This window comes from Betta splendens, chromosome 13, assembly GCF_900634795.4.
Source record: "Betta splendens chromosome 13, fBetSpl5.4, whole genome shotgun sequence".
In the NCBI taxonomy this organism is placed as follows: domain Eukaryota; kingdom Metazoa; phylum Chordata; class Actinopteri; order Anabantiformes; family Osphronemidae; genus Betta; species Betta splendens.
Genome location: NC_040893.2, coordinates 9,764,238 through 9,780,591, shown reverse-complemented (window position 1 = coordinate 9,780,591; position 16,354 = coordinate 9,764,238). Strand labels below are relative to the sequence as shown.

Genomic DNA, 16,354 nt, shown 5'->3' with positions numbered 1-16,354 from the left:
AGCTGAAGAATTAAATATTTTTTTAAAGTACTGCAGTAATTTATTTTCTACAAGTGAAAAAAACAAAACCTGTACCATAAAATAAAACAGGCAAACAGATGTGAGGAGTTTTATTTCATTGAGTGCACGCTAGCATGTCATTATGACAGTCTCCTGAAATTCACTGTTGTCTGAAGATTCATGGTTTGCATGAATTGCACTTATTTCCCCTTCAGCAATTAGCGAACAATATTTACAGTTGATTCCAGTTTTTATAAAATGTTCACACCAACTCTGCAGGATCCTCAATTTTCACACTGTGACTCAGTTGGTAAATAATATATATATATATATATATATATATATATATATATGTACATAAAACCATTTGTTGTTGAAAGAGCAGACATTAAATCAAGGCTTCTGGTGAAGTGTACCTTTAAACTATTATTATATGTATTATCAAAACCATAACCAGGCATTGTCACTTTAATGATCCAGTGCATTAAGTTGAATTAATTGTGGAGCAGTTAAACTATAGACGCAATTAAAACACAAATTTTGGTTGGTGGCAGTTCAACTGAACACCCTAATGACTTACGTCCCCATTACCATAAGAAGAAAATAAAAATTGCATTAGTTTAAACAAATCCGGTGTGAAATACAATGAAATCATTTGATTTTCTACTGCATATTAATGCTCAAATTATATCACAGGAGTGTTCGTGTTCATTCCAACAGACTCAGTCACACCAATCACTATTGGACGGACAAAGCTCAATATAATCTTTTCATTCATGGTATTGTTGAAAAAGAGAGAAAAACAAAGTTAATTAGGTGGCAAAAACTGACATTCCTATACAATGAAAACATAAATCCTTTGTGAAAAGCAGGGCAGACTGCAGTTTCAAAATATTCTAAAATAAATATCTTTAAACAAAAAGTAGGGAAAAAATACATTCTTCTCACATTTGCCTGTTGTGAGTTTCATAGGCGTTTTCTTGGCCAGTGCTGAGATGACGCTTGCTTTCCTTATACAGAAAGTGAGCTCCATGCATACGTTAGAGCACCTTGCACTTACTGGGAAGGGTTTTGCTTGATCTCCCTGATGCTTTAAAGCTTTTGCGAAGCTTGCTCCAGTTTTGTTTCGTTTCTTTTTTTTTTTATTTTGGCAGCATCACTTTACTGGAAAATTGCAAAACTACTGAACCCAGTTCGGCAAGCGTAGAGTCACCTGTGCAGAAACAGTGCAAAAGTGGAATTCAGCAGTCTCTTAATCAATATGTCTCTCATTCCTACCACCTGAGAATAGCGTGGATCAATTTCCAACATAATCCAAGTAATATCTACTTACAATGTGGCTGCTTCCTGTCCCACTCTAGGACCCTACTGGACAATAGATTTTGTAGAAGCCAAGGCACAGTGTCGCACTTTACAGAATCACAATTGCTGAGACACTTCAATGTCACAATGTCGTCTCAGATAGAAAATAACTGAAATATCTTCCTAACTCAGACCAGTATTGATCAACACATCATGATGATGGACATCAGTGGGGAGATTGTATGACATTTAGCACTTTCATCCAGAATTCATTTGGATTTATTGGTCTAACCCTCAGCCAGGCTCAGGAAACAAAGACAAAACGCTCTGTAGAGACACATGACAGCCAAACTAGACCAAACCTCTGTCTTCTCTATGGCTCGACCTGTTCAATCAGGCAAGCAGAGATGCAGCAAACAAAGAGAACCCCCTTCAGGCCAGACGCCAGCTGGATGCTCTTTAAGTTTTAATTTAGGTGCACTTGTAACTATATGGCCAGAGGTGAGAATCAGAACGTGTGTATGTGGGTCTTTCTCAGTCTTTGTGTCACTTGTGGAGAAAAAAAAAGCATTTTCCCTATTGGCCAGGGGAAAATATTGCAGAGAGATCAAACAAACTATTACTGTGCCAACAGGCAAACTGGCGCAATGCTTCTCAGATTTTGTTGGCATATAGCGTTTCCTCCTCACTCTCACTCTCGTCCTGAAACTCATGGGCAAGCAAGGACTTCTTCGAGCCCATAGACATTAAACGGATTTCATCATCGTAATCATCTCTGTGCTGTCGCAAGCGGTGGAAGCCATCTTTTTGATGATTGGACTTGGCTGCGCACACGCACCATATGATGCACGCCGTCACCAGCAATGCTGTCATGGAGGCAGCTGTTGGGAGAAGTGAAGCACATAAATCAGCTTGTCTGCAAACACACTCAGTTTCTAAATACAACAACAATGAAAGACATTATGAGCAAATCCAAATCCTTGCATTCTTCAAGTCAAGGAAATAAATTTTTTGTATTTTAGTTCATGAAAAAGTTTTTGTTTTCAAACACCAAAATACAGACATAACCACATACACACACATTTACCTGCACTGGCCACCACAAACTCCCTGGGCAACCCAAATATGCTGTTGTCCATGTCAAACTCAATGGTGACGAGAGTAGCAGCCTCAAAGACAGACACGACCACCTGGTGATACAAGCGACAAACTTCAATGAAGCTTAAAGCTTTTAAATATCAATTGCAAACATCCACAGTCTAAAACTATGAAATACTTAAAAACCATGTGGTTGACATTAGATTGTTGTTGGTATACTAATCTTTCATTGCACTTTAAGGTGGCACAAATGGGAAAACCAGAAGTTTTACCACATCACATCACATGATACTAACCACATTGGTTAGTAAAAGTGATGTGTTGATCTGCTCAAGCAGAAGTAAGGCTGTTGATTACCTAATTAGTCAGTCTTTCCTGCAGCTGCGACTGCTTAACATAATCCGCTCCAGGTTGTCTCATATGTCTAAAATAGGAGTTGAGCATTGGCTCAAACAACCCAAAATTACCCAGCAATCACCTGAGAAATAAATTACAAGAAACGGTAAGGTGTAGTGAGTAAATGAAGCGTTTCATTTAGTGCCAGCTTGGGAAACATGAGTTTGAAACTAATGCATGTGGTTTGAACTCATACCACACACTAAATGCAGTTCTCAGTCTCATTTTGTTCTCCGTTTATTTGTTCTCTAATAGCATGACACAGTGATTTCATTGAAGCGTCCACATTTGTCTGATCAATATGAAGTAATGTGCTTCTAATTTAACCAGGGTTATGAGATGCGTTCCTACGGCCTAAGACAGAGAATTCGATGTCCTAAGAAATATGGGGATACTATTAAGGAGAGGACATACATGCTGGCTCCAAGTCGTGATGTGGACTTTATGAGTGAGCAGAGTGAATTGGATCCCCAGAAACCACTGGATGGCCGGTATATAAGGAACGCTGCTGTTCTCCCACATGTCAAAGTGCCTGACAGTGGCAGAGCACCCTCTACCGAAGGGAGGACCGTCAGCAGCGTGTCAATGAGCGACACAGCCCCACTAATTCATGGCTTTACTGTACCAGAGTACCAGCTGACTTATCATTCAGTGGTGGATCCGCTGCTCTTTAGTCCTTCTGGGAAACTCGTGGCCTACAGTCTGGAGCTGGGGTGTCACGTTAAAGAACATCTATTTAGAGAGCTGGCTTACCCAATGCTTCAAATTACAGAGCAGCCAAATGGAAAGGTGGAGGTGACCGAGAGGTTTTGTGTGCTCCGTCCTACACCTTTTATAGGTTTAGACAATAAAGGAGAACCACAGTAACATCTCCTACACACATTCTGTGTTGTGTGTGCCATTATTTTGTTTTCCTTTTTATTTATATTATTTCTTTGTACTGCATATGTATTATATAGTTAGATGTACATGTTGAGGTGAGGCTCCAGGTGCCCGGGTTAAACATTTAACTATTACCCACAGAGCAAAGTTAATCTCAATGATCAAACAGTAAAATCTGACAGCTCAAAATCATAATCTGCATTAAATGCTCCCCATGTCTCATCCTCATTTGCAGCAATCACAGCAATGACACACCATGTCAAGCATATCTATTCTTATATACTTGATTATTTCCATACCTATTTTTAGAGTTTTTTAAATCTAGTGGTGGTGTTCATGATAGCGTACCTCTTGGCGTTGCTCTTGGTAGCCATCGGCAACAGCTTCAACGATGTGGCTGCCAGGAGCCAGGAGTGCGTGAAAGTAGCCACCCTCTTGTGTAAAGACTCTCACTCCCCCGTTCAGTACGATGATCGCCCCAACAACGGGCCTGCCTATCTTGTCCCTCACCACTCCACGCACCCCTTTATGGACCTGGATGTGGTAGAATAAATCACGTAGACCAGTGATTAAATGTTTTGTTGCATGTGTATATTGAGTTTTATCACTTTCTGACGATTTTGAAAAATTTTGTAGGTGCTGTTTGCTTCAGTGTTGGAAACGTCATGTAAAATGAAGTGTACCTCCACCAACATGCTCAGGAGTGCCTTCTTGTTCTCCGTCCACAGCGTGGCCAGCTGATCAGCAGGAGGAAACCAACAGCAGCCAGTGTACACTGTGATTTCTGGACAGTGACCAAAGTCCATACTGAAATCCTGGGAGGACGCAGGATGGGAGGTGAGTCAAATACTGCGACTGAAGCCACCTTCTGCTTTTAAATTTAGTTTGGTACATTTTATAGTGGGATGTCTACAAACCTTCATGCTCCCCATATGACCCTGCTGCCACTCTGCTGCCCTCATAACTCCATCTGGGATGTTGCCTGCTGAGTAACAAAAATGATCCCTTGCATTCAACCACTCCAAACTTTTCATGACAAATTGTTTTGTATGTAGCATTTTAAAAAAGGCAAACCCTGTCCATTCTTTGAGCATCCGGTGGCTCCAAGGTGCATCCTAGGGTGATTGCTGGCGTAAACACCAGCCAAGTACTTCAACGTCCCCTCATTTTCAACTGGAAAGATCATATTTATTTAAACAACAAAGAAACTTGAAAAAGTAAGCAGGATCTAGTGTTTTTATTATCTACCGCATGTATCATTCTGTACAGTACTTTTAAATAGTGTTAAATGTTAAAGAGTGACTATCGTGAATGATGTATTGTCACAAGGTTCATATATTACATTTTGTCATACAATAGACATGCAGAGTTTAGTAGCGGTGTTACCAGACTGCACAGGCTTGTCATAAGGGTAGGTGACGACAAGGCCTCCTCCATCAAGCGCTACAGACAGTGTGTAGCTTTTGTCTAAGATCAAGTCCATCATCGCCCTGGTCTCTGGTTGAGGCTCCAACAAACGCTGTGATGCATTGCCTGAACATCGTAAAATCAAAAGGGTAGACAGGAGAGGGGTTTAGCTATTTATGGCATGTACACATTAAAGATCCTACTTTAACTTAAAAATGCACAAGATTTACTCAATGAGTCATATTATTATTCATCCCTAAATGGGGAAAATTTCCAAAATATACGTGCAAAGAATTGCATTCCCAGTTTCAGACGATTAAAACCATGTTTATACCTGCACTAATAAATGTCACAGTCCACAGAAAACATTCCCTCAACAGAGGACTGCTTAGGTACACATCTGTGAACTAAACAACTACTAATGTTGGTCCAAAGTCCACTGGTGAACAAACACTTTTTTAAAGACACATGCAAACAACTGACCAAAGAAATCTGTGTCCAGATCCTTGCCACGAGTATTATTAAAGCCCTTGGTTGAGGAGCAATTCTTCTCAACAGCCTGCTCTCGTCCATCTGGGTTGATAGAAGGCACAATGACAATCCTGGTCTCGTTGATGAGCTGGAGAAGAAACAGATAAGGATAAGATATGACATGGTATGTTTACCACGACAACTGTTTAATTTTTTAGGACAGAATATCAGTAAGTTAATTATTAGTATCATTTAACACTCCAGTTTATCAAGCACTGTGTTTTCTCCAGAACTCACCGTAGTGATGGCCGGATTTTTGCCATAGTTGATACACAAGAGGGCAGCAAACTCCAGCAGCAGCTCTGTGCCCACTGGGGAATTACCGTGGATCCCTGCTACAAAGCGGATTTTGGGTTCAGATGGTTCAGATTTCTTAGGATTGTTGGAGATTTCCAGAGCCAAAATGGTTCGAAACTCAGCACTTTGCCCCAAACTGGCAACAGAAGAGAAAAACAAACAGGGTAACATAGTGGAATCCTGAACTTCTTTAATAACAGGCTGATTTTAATCATGCAACTGGCACGGTCTGGTGTCCAACAAACTAAATAAGCAGTGTTAATCTGTCTTATGTCATGCATCCTGCACACGCTGACTATGGACCACCTGTCCCCAAAACTCTGACACACATTCACACAATATTCTGTTGTGTGCTACATGTGTGAATCTCCAGGGTACAGGCTATGTGCAAACTGGATTCTTTAAACACATTCATAAATTAAAACAGCTTTTGTTGAACTTCTGCAGAGAAATATAAAATTTTGCTTACCGGTGTAAATATGTAATGTTTGGAAAGTCAAGAGTGAGGACATTCAAAAACCCCAACAGCTCTTTGTAAGGTCGATAGCGGAACCTGTTCTCCATGGCTGTGCTCTTAACCAACTGATCCAAACCCTCGCTTAGAGAGAGGTCCTTGATTAAGTCCAGCAACTCCTTGTCAGATCGTGACGAAGGCTGGCGATCAGAATCTGAGTGTATGTGTGTCAGACTGAAGTTTAACATTACTTCTCTGCCCTTGGGCAAAGACACATAGGTCCCCGAAGGCTTATACCTGCAAGAAAGAGAAAGAAAGAGTTATTTCAAAACGGAGAAATCCATTTGGAATATCAGCCTTTTTTTCTGTGAATATACTTTATCTTCACACTATTCAGATCTCACCCATGGGCGGAGGCTGTGATAAAGTAAGTGCCTGGGGATAACAGTCTCCAGTAGTCTCCAGTCTGAGCCGTGGTGATGTTGTGATCTATCTCTGCCACTGTAATGGTGGCATTGGGAATTCCTGTGCCATCCCTACTGTCAGAAACTGTGCCCTTTACGCCAGTGTGGACCTAGAGAGCGATACAACCATGTACAGATGAGCACACCCAAAACTATGAAAAGTAGGAGAAAGCTTGAGGTAACATCAAGAACTGCATTCACCTGGTGTATGAACTGGAGCAGGGCTCTATGGTTTATTTCCCAGTATCTAGGCAAGTCCTTGGCCAGAGGGTACTTCACACAACCCAACTCAATGGTCACCTCAAAACAATTGGTGTTCAGATAGTTCCAATCCTGCATGCCACCTGAAAAAAGACAGGCTGCTTTAATATCTGCCTCAATACCAGCAAAGGAAGCAAACATGGTGACAAAGGTGTTGCCATACCGGGAACGCTGTACCAGTTAGCACCATTGGTGATGCCATCCTCAAAATATTCAAAGGGGTACATCTCCTTACAAGGGTAACCATTGTGCATCAGAGGATTTTCCTGCATGAACAAGAACTTGATCAATTCCAATCTTACCCAGCATAAAACCAGAAGCAGACATTATCCCAGTCTGCAACAGACTTAGCAGCAGGTGTCCAGTTACCTGAGAGTAGGCCCTAGACAGCTGCTGAAAGACCTTGTCATCAGGCGACCTGCTATAGTGCGTTTCCCCATCCTTGTCATCGTCATAGGGGTAATTGACCACCAAGGAACCTGAATTTCACAATAGATACAACAGACAGAATGAAGATGACCTTTTTTTTTTAAATCTACTAAAACACTACAGATTTGACACTAAAAGTAAGTAAGACCCTGCCTCCATGAAGGTTGGCTGACAGGACGAAGGGGATGCTCTTCACCCAGTTCATCACGGCTATAGTCTCTGGCTGTCTTGGTTCTGTGATGGTGGTAAACTGATCCGGGAAGTTGCGATTCAGATCATAATTCTTGGAGTTGTTACGTCCTTTATAGCCGTTTTTATCACCTAAGGAAATAAATAACACAGTCAAGTAATTTGTACACTTGTACACCTGTGACACATCAGCTGCAGCTACCAGGTTAAAGATAAGGCACAGGGAGGAAATGCTTTAAGAAACTCATTTAGGTGAATGAGTAGAAATGACACCAAAGTTAAATTTATTATTATCATGGTAAATATTTAAGGTTCCCTTCTTTAACATAAAATAACAATAGAAAGGACACATAACCTGTTTTTGGCGATGTAGGTATGTTTAGAGATGTTGTATAATCTATTAGCAATGTTTTAATTGTTTACTATTGTAATCCATTCACAGCCCCTTTAATTTAAAATCAAAAATATGTGACTGTCTGACTTTTAAGTACAGCCCATCAGTCTCTTACCCTCATCAGCTACTTCATATCCATCAGGGTTCATAGAAGGCATGATGTGAATGCGGGTGTTGATGACCAACTCCGTGACCTCTGGGTCAGTACCATAGTTACGGCACAGGTACTCAATGAGGTTGAGTAACAACTCTCTGCCTACCACTTCGTTTCCGTGCATGTTGGCCACATACTTAAACTCTGGCTCACCTGGCATGGAAACAAACAGTAAGAGGTCAACTACAAAATCCATATGAACATCAGAGGATCAACGGATTCTCCTGAATGTCTTCATTACCCTACAGACTTACCATGCTCATGAACTTTGGGATTATCTGAGATGACCATCACATAGAGCTCACGGCCTTCCACAGACTGGCCAATAGTGTAAAGATGGGTAATAGAGGGGAAATCGCTGCTGTACTTGCGCAAGAACAGCTCCATGTCTGCGTAGTTGTGGTGACGGAATTCCTGTGGCTGGATGGCCCGGTGTGTAGGCGGAGGCACAGAAGGGCTGCTTGTATCGCCTCCTGACGGAACCACCTGGGTGGGTGTGGTGTAAGTAGAGCTGGTGGTGGTGATGTTGGGACTACTGGGTGTAGATGGGGTGGAGGACTCAGGCACAGTGATGCTAGCTGCAGAGTCACCGACCACAGGTGACAGCATAAAGTTAAGTTCTGTGGCTTTACCCTCTATGACTTGGACATTGTGGACTGTTTTTGGTGTGTAACTGTGTTCAGAAAAGAAAAAAAGTGTTAAACATGCAATTTATAACTGGGGGAAGTTTAAAAAAATAGTATCATTGGTATCAGATTGAGTTTTAAAACCCGTTACACCCACCTGTGGAAGTGAAGTTTAGCTTTAAATCTGTTACTCACCCTGGGGCTACAGCTGTGATGCTGTATGTCCCTGGAAGCAGCAGGCGATAGTAGTCCCCATACGTTCCCGTAGTCAGATTGTGGCGAATGCCTGCCACCACAATGCTGACATTGGTGAGAGGAGCACCACTAATGGCATCCTTCACGAACCCACGAGCACCTATGTGAACCTGGAAGACAGTATGGAGCTAAATTAGGCCCATTTCTCTTGAAAATGAAATAAAACAATTTGAAAGTGAAAGCTTTAAGTGTATGCAAAGATTTTCAATTCAAATATATTTTCAGCTTCAGTTTCTATGTTTTTGAGTTTCAAGTTTTAATTTTTCACTTTCTAACCTTTTTTCAGTTACAGTTCTTTTTTCAGATTCATCTTTTTTTTCAGGTTCTGACTTTTGGGCCTATATGACATGTGGGGGACGGGGCTAACATGGAGGACCCATCAAAACGTTGCCTGCTGCCGTGTTTTAAGTTTTAAACTACCTGCTTAAGTGTTTGCTTCGAACAAAATGGGCATCAAAGACAAGAAAATATTCTTTCAACATACAGTCACTGGGTTCTGTGGGAGCAGTTCCAGCTTTCTACCTGCAACCACAGCTGGACAGAAACTATTGATGCGAGGGTCGAAGCAGCTATGACCACTGGAAAACTTGTAGCAGATATTATTTTTCAAGTTATGTCCGAAATAAGCTGTATCCACACAGCCTTAATGGGTCAGTGTGCACTCCCGCATACAACAGTCCGAAATAAGCAAACCCATACATCGACCTAACATCACAGGGCTGGGAAGAGAGCACATACTGAATGTCTGCACCGAGCACACGCCTCGTTAAGACTTATACCTCCAACTACAGCTTGTTTCAGGTTTAAACTGCCATAACCCTTAACTAATAACCGTTCAAGGTTTCCCAGTAGTAACAGCAGCCTTGACTTCCACATCAGACAGCTTCTGTTGGGCTGTGAACAGTGGTAGACACATGCTGGATGATGTCGGTGCAGATGTTACTTTTACTTTGTTCATACTACCGTGAGCAGTAATATAAAAACATCATCATCATATAAGAGATGACTGATGGGCAGCAAAGATCGAAGACCAAGGAAACCTTCTCCATCATACATCATTTTACAGTTTACAGCTCGGGCCACTTTAGCATTTTCCACAGTAGTATGACGCTACCCAGCATGTGACCACCACCGGCCAGACAGAGGCTCTGCGATGTGGTACTTGAGGCGAGGGACGTCCCGGGGGTCAGCTCGGTGGCGCATCACAGCTGAGCAGAGATTCAGTACAGGAATACAAATTTGTTAGATCGATTTGACAGATAAAAACTACTATACGATACTGCATCCCCTAGAGTTTCCACCGAGCGCATCTAATGCTGCATTCACTTACATTTGTGGCTGAACGAAAGTACCACGTTGAAAAAACATGACACTATAAACACACTATGCTGGAGAATTATTGGCTTTGAAACAGTTTTTATAGTGATGGGCGATTTGAAGATGTGCTTCTTTTTGTCTTTGATGCCCATTTTGTTCGACACAAACCCTTAAGTAGGTAGTTTAGAACTTGAAATAATAATTTTCTCGGTTCCCACAAAAAAGTTTTGAAAGTCAAAAATTAAGACTTGAAAGTCGAAAACATAGAAACCGAAAATGTATTTGAATTGAAAATCTTTGCATAAACTTTAAGCTTTCACTTTCAAATCCTTTGTATTTTGCTTTCAAGATATATGGGCCCAATTTAGCTCCGTAAGAAAGCAGCATTGTAAACGTTCTTTAATTGAACAATATCACGTAGGCTTTAAATGTGGAATGATCAAATAAGAACCAATGCCAAATCAATACAATAAGTTCTACCTGTTCCATGTAGGCTATTAGGGACTCCCTGTTCAGATCCCATTCCTTATGGAGCTCAGACGCGAAAGGATATTTGCAGCAGCTCAGTTCAAAGGTGATTTCCAGACAGTTTCCATGGAGGTAATTGTAGTCCTGCATCCCTCCTGCATAACAAAGTAGAAAGTATATATGTCAAACATGCTGGGAATCACATGACAGACTGAATATCTACACTCTGAATTATAAGAAGGAGTTTTAACGTACATGTGCTCATGTAAACGTGGCCTTGACTGGTCACTTGTGTTTGTACGACCAATACTTCAGTTTAGAGGTTGTGTTTAATCCAGCAAAAAAGCTGCAATGTCTGTGTTTGCCAACTAACCAAGCCCTGTAGCTATGCAAACACAAGAAACACACAGGGGGCACAGCTGGTCATCCCACTGGAACGACAGCAGGCAGCCAAAGGGTTGCCATGACTGTCTGACAGGAGGTCACAGGGACCCAATAAACCAGCCACAAGGTGCTGCACACGCTGAACACTAACATACTACACAGCAACCACTGATTTAAAAAAAATTAAAATACAGACTATGACAATTTATCACTTAGCAGCAACAGAGAATCACCAGCTGTGAAGCGGTGCATGCTCTGGCTTCGAGAGCAGGTGTACCATTATACATCGCAGACGTAAACGCCTCGGTCATCTCTGGTCAGGTGGCAGCTGTTGTCTGAAGGCCAGCAAGACTCAGATAAAATAAAAAAAATGTACACGGACGTATCATTTAGTAGGTGAAATACATTAAATCAAACACAGGAAAATGGGAACCATGCCATAAGTTCACTTTGTACCTGCCAGTGGCAGCCAAGGCAGCAGGATGCTTTGTCAAACACACTTAGCCAGTAAAACGTCCAGTCACGTCACCACAGCCATTGTCTTACTGCACATTACTGCATCAGTGTTCCGTTAGCTTTAAATAAATTAAAGCAAACAGTCACCGTATGCTGTCTGACTTTGACAAACACACACTGACAGAGCGTGGTGGAGCCGACCTTAAATATCCTGTCCATGTTCCGGTTCCAACGAAACGCCCTGAGATTAGCAGAGAACCACAGACTACGCAGAAGGAGCAAAATGTTTTTCTCCAGGTCTCAAAGATTGTTAGTAATACGAAGCAGCATTATGCATTTCTGTGGAGTTGAAAGGTGGCCTGATTTTAAGTGAAACCTTTTAACTGTTAGAAACAAAAGGACACAGTTACTATAAGTGTTTCTGTCATATAACTGTCAGCGGCTTACAGTGGCTGCTAAGTCCACAGGGCCGAACGTTAACACAGCAGTACAGCGTTTTCATGTAACAGCAGCATCATGTGTCTTGCTAAACATACGCTTCCACAATAATCTACCTAAAGCCTCCTGCTCTGGACAAGTCATCCACAAAATACCTCGGACTCTAAACGGCCTTAAAAAATGCACCACAAAAGCCCCAAACCCTGAAACACAGCAGTACATTTACACCAACACGGTAGTTATGAGCGAAGGCTTACAGGAACTAAGATACAGGTCAGAAGCAGAGAACAGTCTCCAGTATCATCAGATAACATGTTTTGCTGACTTATTATTGATACACAAATCAAAATCTTGTTCTGTGCCCTGTGCTGCCGCTTTGCTTGGATCTACTCTGATGTCACGCAGTGTTCCAGACTGGTGTCATCAACTGCCATGAGCCCAGTTATAGCATTTTGTCCACTGGGCCACGTCAGTCACACACAGCTTATTGCTACATATCAAATTCTGATGCTCTATGAAAATAAATTAATTAAAAAAAAGCTAATGTGGGACCAAAATAGGTGCATGCACAACAGAGTTATCGGTTCCACTAATGAAATCAAGATATGTGCCGAGACCAGACACATCTGAAAAGAAAGGAAGGCAAGTAATTACATTAGAGCTGGGGAGTCGTTCGTTCTGGAAAGCTGCGCTATGATCAGAGTATTCTAACCGAGCCAAAGGCCTGCAAACCCACACCGGAGGGCACAATACTCTCACCTAAAATGCACCTCAACAAAGCTCATGAAATATGGTAACCTGACGCTGCTTTCACACACCCACCTGCTGGGTCCCCAGACAAAACCACAAGACACAAAGGAAGGAAGACAAAGAGCTGATCTGGTTCTCAAACTGTAACGCTGTAGTGCACAAGACCGGCTGAAACAAAGGGAGGTATGTATTAATAATCAGTCAGAGGATCTAACGTAACAGCTCATGCGGCCTGTAGTGAGCTGCTCTGAAACCACAATCCAGTGGTAGACATGCTCGCAGCAGTATCATCTACAGTAATTACAGGCTGCGGCAGGCAACTCTGACGAGGGCAGCACTCTGTGCTAAAGCGCCAAAAAAAAAACACCAAACCAGGTTAAAAAACAGATCCGACTGGAATCATTTGGGGGTTATTACCAAGGCCGGAGTTGTGTAAGAGGCACTGTTGTTCTACACAGTGCATGTCTATGCAACACAAGCCTGGCAGCTTTAGGTTTAAAAGTCGTTACAGACGCAAGTAGAGGTAAGAAACTGCTCAAACGCAGTGTAGAAACGTATCTGTGCTTCTCAAAGTGTAAAGGACTCTAAAATTATTTGTTCTTGGGGTTGTGGGTTCCACATACCACACTCATTAGTGTATTGGTAAATACTTTTAACGGCGATCTGCTTGACAGCTGTTTACTATAAATACGAATTGTGGCTCTAATTAAGGAATAATGTATCGACAATGTGACAACAGGCCTTAATGAGATTCAGCAGCAATTATAAGTTACTAAAGCGGGGAAAATGAAGGTGGTCTTACCGGCCACGTCGTACCACTGTGCCCCGTTAGTGATGCCATCGGCAAAGGTTTCCTCTGGGGCATCGGGACAGTGGGGCTGACCCGTCTTCATCACGGGGTGGTTCTGGGAGTACACAAGGGCCAAGGAGCGAAACAGACGGTCGTCCGCTGACGGGCTGTAGTGGCCCCGTTCCTGGTGAGAGGCCGAGTCGTCGAATGGGTAGCTGGCGACCACGGTGCCTCCGTGCAGGTTGCCTGACAGCACGAACCTGATGGAACGACAATCTGATTTAGTCGCAGGCTCTAGGAACAGCTTGACGTGTTTCTGTCTTAAAACATGTGAATAGACATATACTAATTCACTGACGATCATGTATTATAAAAAGAAGGAAGGAGGATTTAAACCCCCAGGGTTGACATTTGTGTCAGTGTACATATCAGAAAGTATTGATTTAAGGTCAAGATGGCTCATTATCCCATCTGAAGTACTGTAAATACTTAAATACATACATTGACGAAGAGTGAACGTTATTTATGGGAAACTCCCTTTTCGTGTGGCAGCCTGAGGCTGACAAAGTTCTAGATGAGTGTGTGTACAATTGTCTCAGTACTTGCTTGGTTGTGTTGCAAGTCACATCCTGACCTTAAGAAAGCAGGAAGAGAATTGAGTCATAGTCTAAAATGCTGATCGTTTAGGAGAACGCTATTTGTTCATCATATTTGCAACATATTTCTGAGACTTCTTCTGAGATATTTTGAAAACGCTTCTTGTGTGTAACCCCAACATCTACTCTCAAATAACTGTAGCTTAGTCATAGGCAGCTGCATGGCATTTACACCTAAACGAAAACCAATCACCCAAACAGCGTCTTTATTGTCAGCTGACTAGTCAACACCTGAGGAGACTGCTTCAGTTTATGCTCCCAGTGAACCAGTCTTAGACATTACGGCTTCCCAGCCTACTTGTTGCTCATTTGACTGACAGACTCCTGACCCCTATGGCAGCTATGTTACAGCCACACGTAGGTCCATCGGTTCCTTAGGAGAGGATATGAGTGCTGAGGATCAATCAATCCACAACTTAACAGCCAACATTTGAGTTCCCACAACACTCACTTATTTTCCTGGATCCACCTGATCACAGCCAGGACCTCGGGGATGTTATCTGGATAGACAGTGGTCGTGTCATACTGGTCGGGGAAGCTCCTGTTCAGATCCACGTCTTTGGCATTGTTGCGACCCCCACCGTCGCCCACGCAGTCCCCCTCCACGGCCGCCTCAAAGCCGTCCGGGTTCATGCTGGGCATGATGTAAATATCCGTGCTGTTCACCAGCTCGGCGATGCGCTGGTCGTCTGCGTACCTGGTGAGCAGGTGCTCCACCAGGTACACCAGCACCTGCCGGGACACGGTCTCGTCGCCGTGCATGTTCCCCACGTACTTAAATTTGGGTTTCCCCGCGGCGTCCACGTTGGGTTCTCTGGTGACGCGCATCACCCAGAGCTCCCTGCCCCCCACGGAGCGACCGACGCTCGACAGCCGGGCTATGTGCGGGTATTTCCGCGCCAGCGCCTGCAGGCGCCCCGTGAGCTCCGCGTATTTGTAGTATCTGTCGTAAGTTTCCTCCGTGTCGTCGGCCGAGTCGCCCGAGACGACGACGACGAGGAGAAGAAGGAAGAAAAGTGGCCGCCGTAGTTCCAGCATCGTGGAGAGACGCTCCCAGCGACGTAACGCGTTGGTCGTTCTCCTGCCTCTACACCATCCGGACGCTCAGACGACAGGACAAAGAGCCGGCCTGAACATGTAACTGTTTTCCTCTGACAAAACGTATTTCTGCTCCGCGAGTCTGTGTGGCCTGTTTGTTTCCGGCTACTTCCTCTCACCTCACAGGGGCGGAGTTAGTGGGTGACGTCACTTCTTAAGACGGTCCGCGAGAGACGAGGCGGCTTTTTTTTTGTCTTATTCTGAGTTTTTTTTCGTCTTCTTTTTCTGAATGTCCACAGTTTGACACAACTACCTTTCAAATATAATAACACGTATTTAAAATAAATTCTTCTGAGATGTGTATTTTTGAGTCGCATTGCGCTTCCCTTTTATAGTCAGTGTGGCTTTAGAATCTGCATGAACCTTAAAATAAACAGCAGCGTTAACCTACGTGTAAGGGTCTGTTTAATCAATTATGAAAAATAAGATCTGAATATAGGTCTAAGATTTTAAATCAACAACCATTTTATTATTCGGTTTTTAATTTGTTTTTGCATTTGTATTATTTAGTTTTATTTGAGTGTTATAATTCACTGGATGTGGTAATTTCTTTAGCAATATCTTGAAAGAATAGAAGCATTTTTTCTTTTTCTTTTCTCAAAGAAATCAAATTAAAACAATAGTTTTACCAACTCTGTTCTCATAGGAAATACTAAGCCTCTAAAGGAAAATTAATTCCACTGTGTAGTAATTAATGTAGTAAAAGTATTAATTGCTACTATGCTTTTACAGTCAACCATAATCTTTGAAATGGCTTCTATTGTGTGAATGAGATAAGTAGCCAAAGTACATCTAACTAATTTGCATCATGCACTGTGCACGTACCAGTCTTGTTCATTTAATATGCACTATTTTCAT

General features: G+C 42.5%; 1 protein-coding gene across 2 annotated transcripts; it reads right to left on the bottom strand.

The window, feature by feature from the left end:
- Positions 1-452: 452 nt before the first annotated feature.
- On the bottom strand, positions 453-15,630 carry cpda (carboxypeptidase D, a). 2 transcript variants are annotated; one of them, XM_029170192.3, is made up of 21 exons: positions 14,850-15,630; positions 13,755-14,002; positions 10,937-11,079; positions 9,080-9,249; positions 8,513-8,931; positions 8,220-8,411; positions 7,675-7,842; positions 7,462-7,571; positions 7,256-7,358; positions 7,033-7,175; positions 6,772-6,941; positions 6,383-6,664; positions 5,854-6,049; positions 5,569-5,704; positions 5,065-5,211; positions 4,753-4,851; positions 4,596-4,663; positions 4,362-4,493; positions 4,027-4,212; positions 2,390-2,492; positions 453-2,183 (listed from the first exon to the last, which is right to left on the bottom strand). In XM_029170192.3, exons 1-21 carry the CDS (start codon positions 15,434-15,436, stop codon positions 1,957-1,959), a joined length of 4,029 nt encoding a protein of 1,342 aa, XP_029026025.1. In that variant the 5' UTR covers positions 15,437-15,630; the 3' UTR covers positions 453-1,956. The 2 variants fall into 2 exon arrangements, with proteins under 2 accessions (XP_029026025.1, XP_029026026.1); XM_029170193.3 differs by having other exon boundaries at positions 4,596-4,660.
- Positions 15,631-16,354: the final 724 nt, after the last annotated feature.

What these genes read in the sequence shown, in the direction of transcription:
- cpda (XM_029170192.3), bottom strand. Translation starts at nt 15,436, where the DNA reads ATGCTGGAACTACGGCGGCCACTTTTCTTCCTTCTTCTCCTCGTCGTC. An exon ending in GTCAGCCAACCTTCATGGAG is followed by an intron (nt 7,572 to 7,674) that starts GCAGGGTCTTAC and finishes TGTGAAATTCAG; the next exon opens with GTTCCTTGGTGGTCAATTAC. An exon ending in TAACTGGTACAGCGTTCCCG is followed by an intron (nt 7,176 to 7,255) that starts GTATGGCAACAC and finishes GTCTTTTTTCAG; the next exon opens with GTGGCATGCAGGATTGGAAC.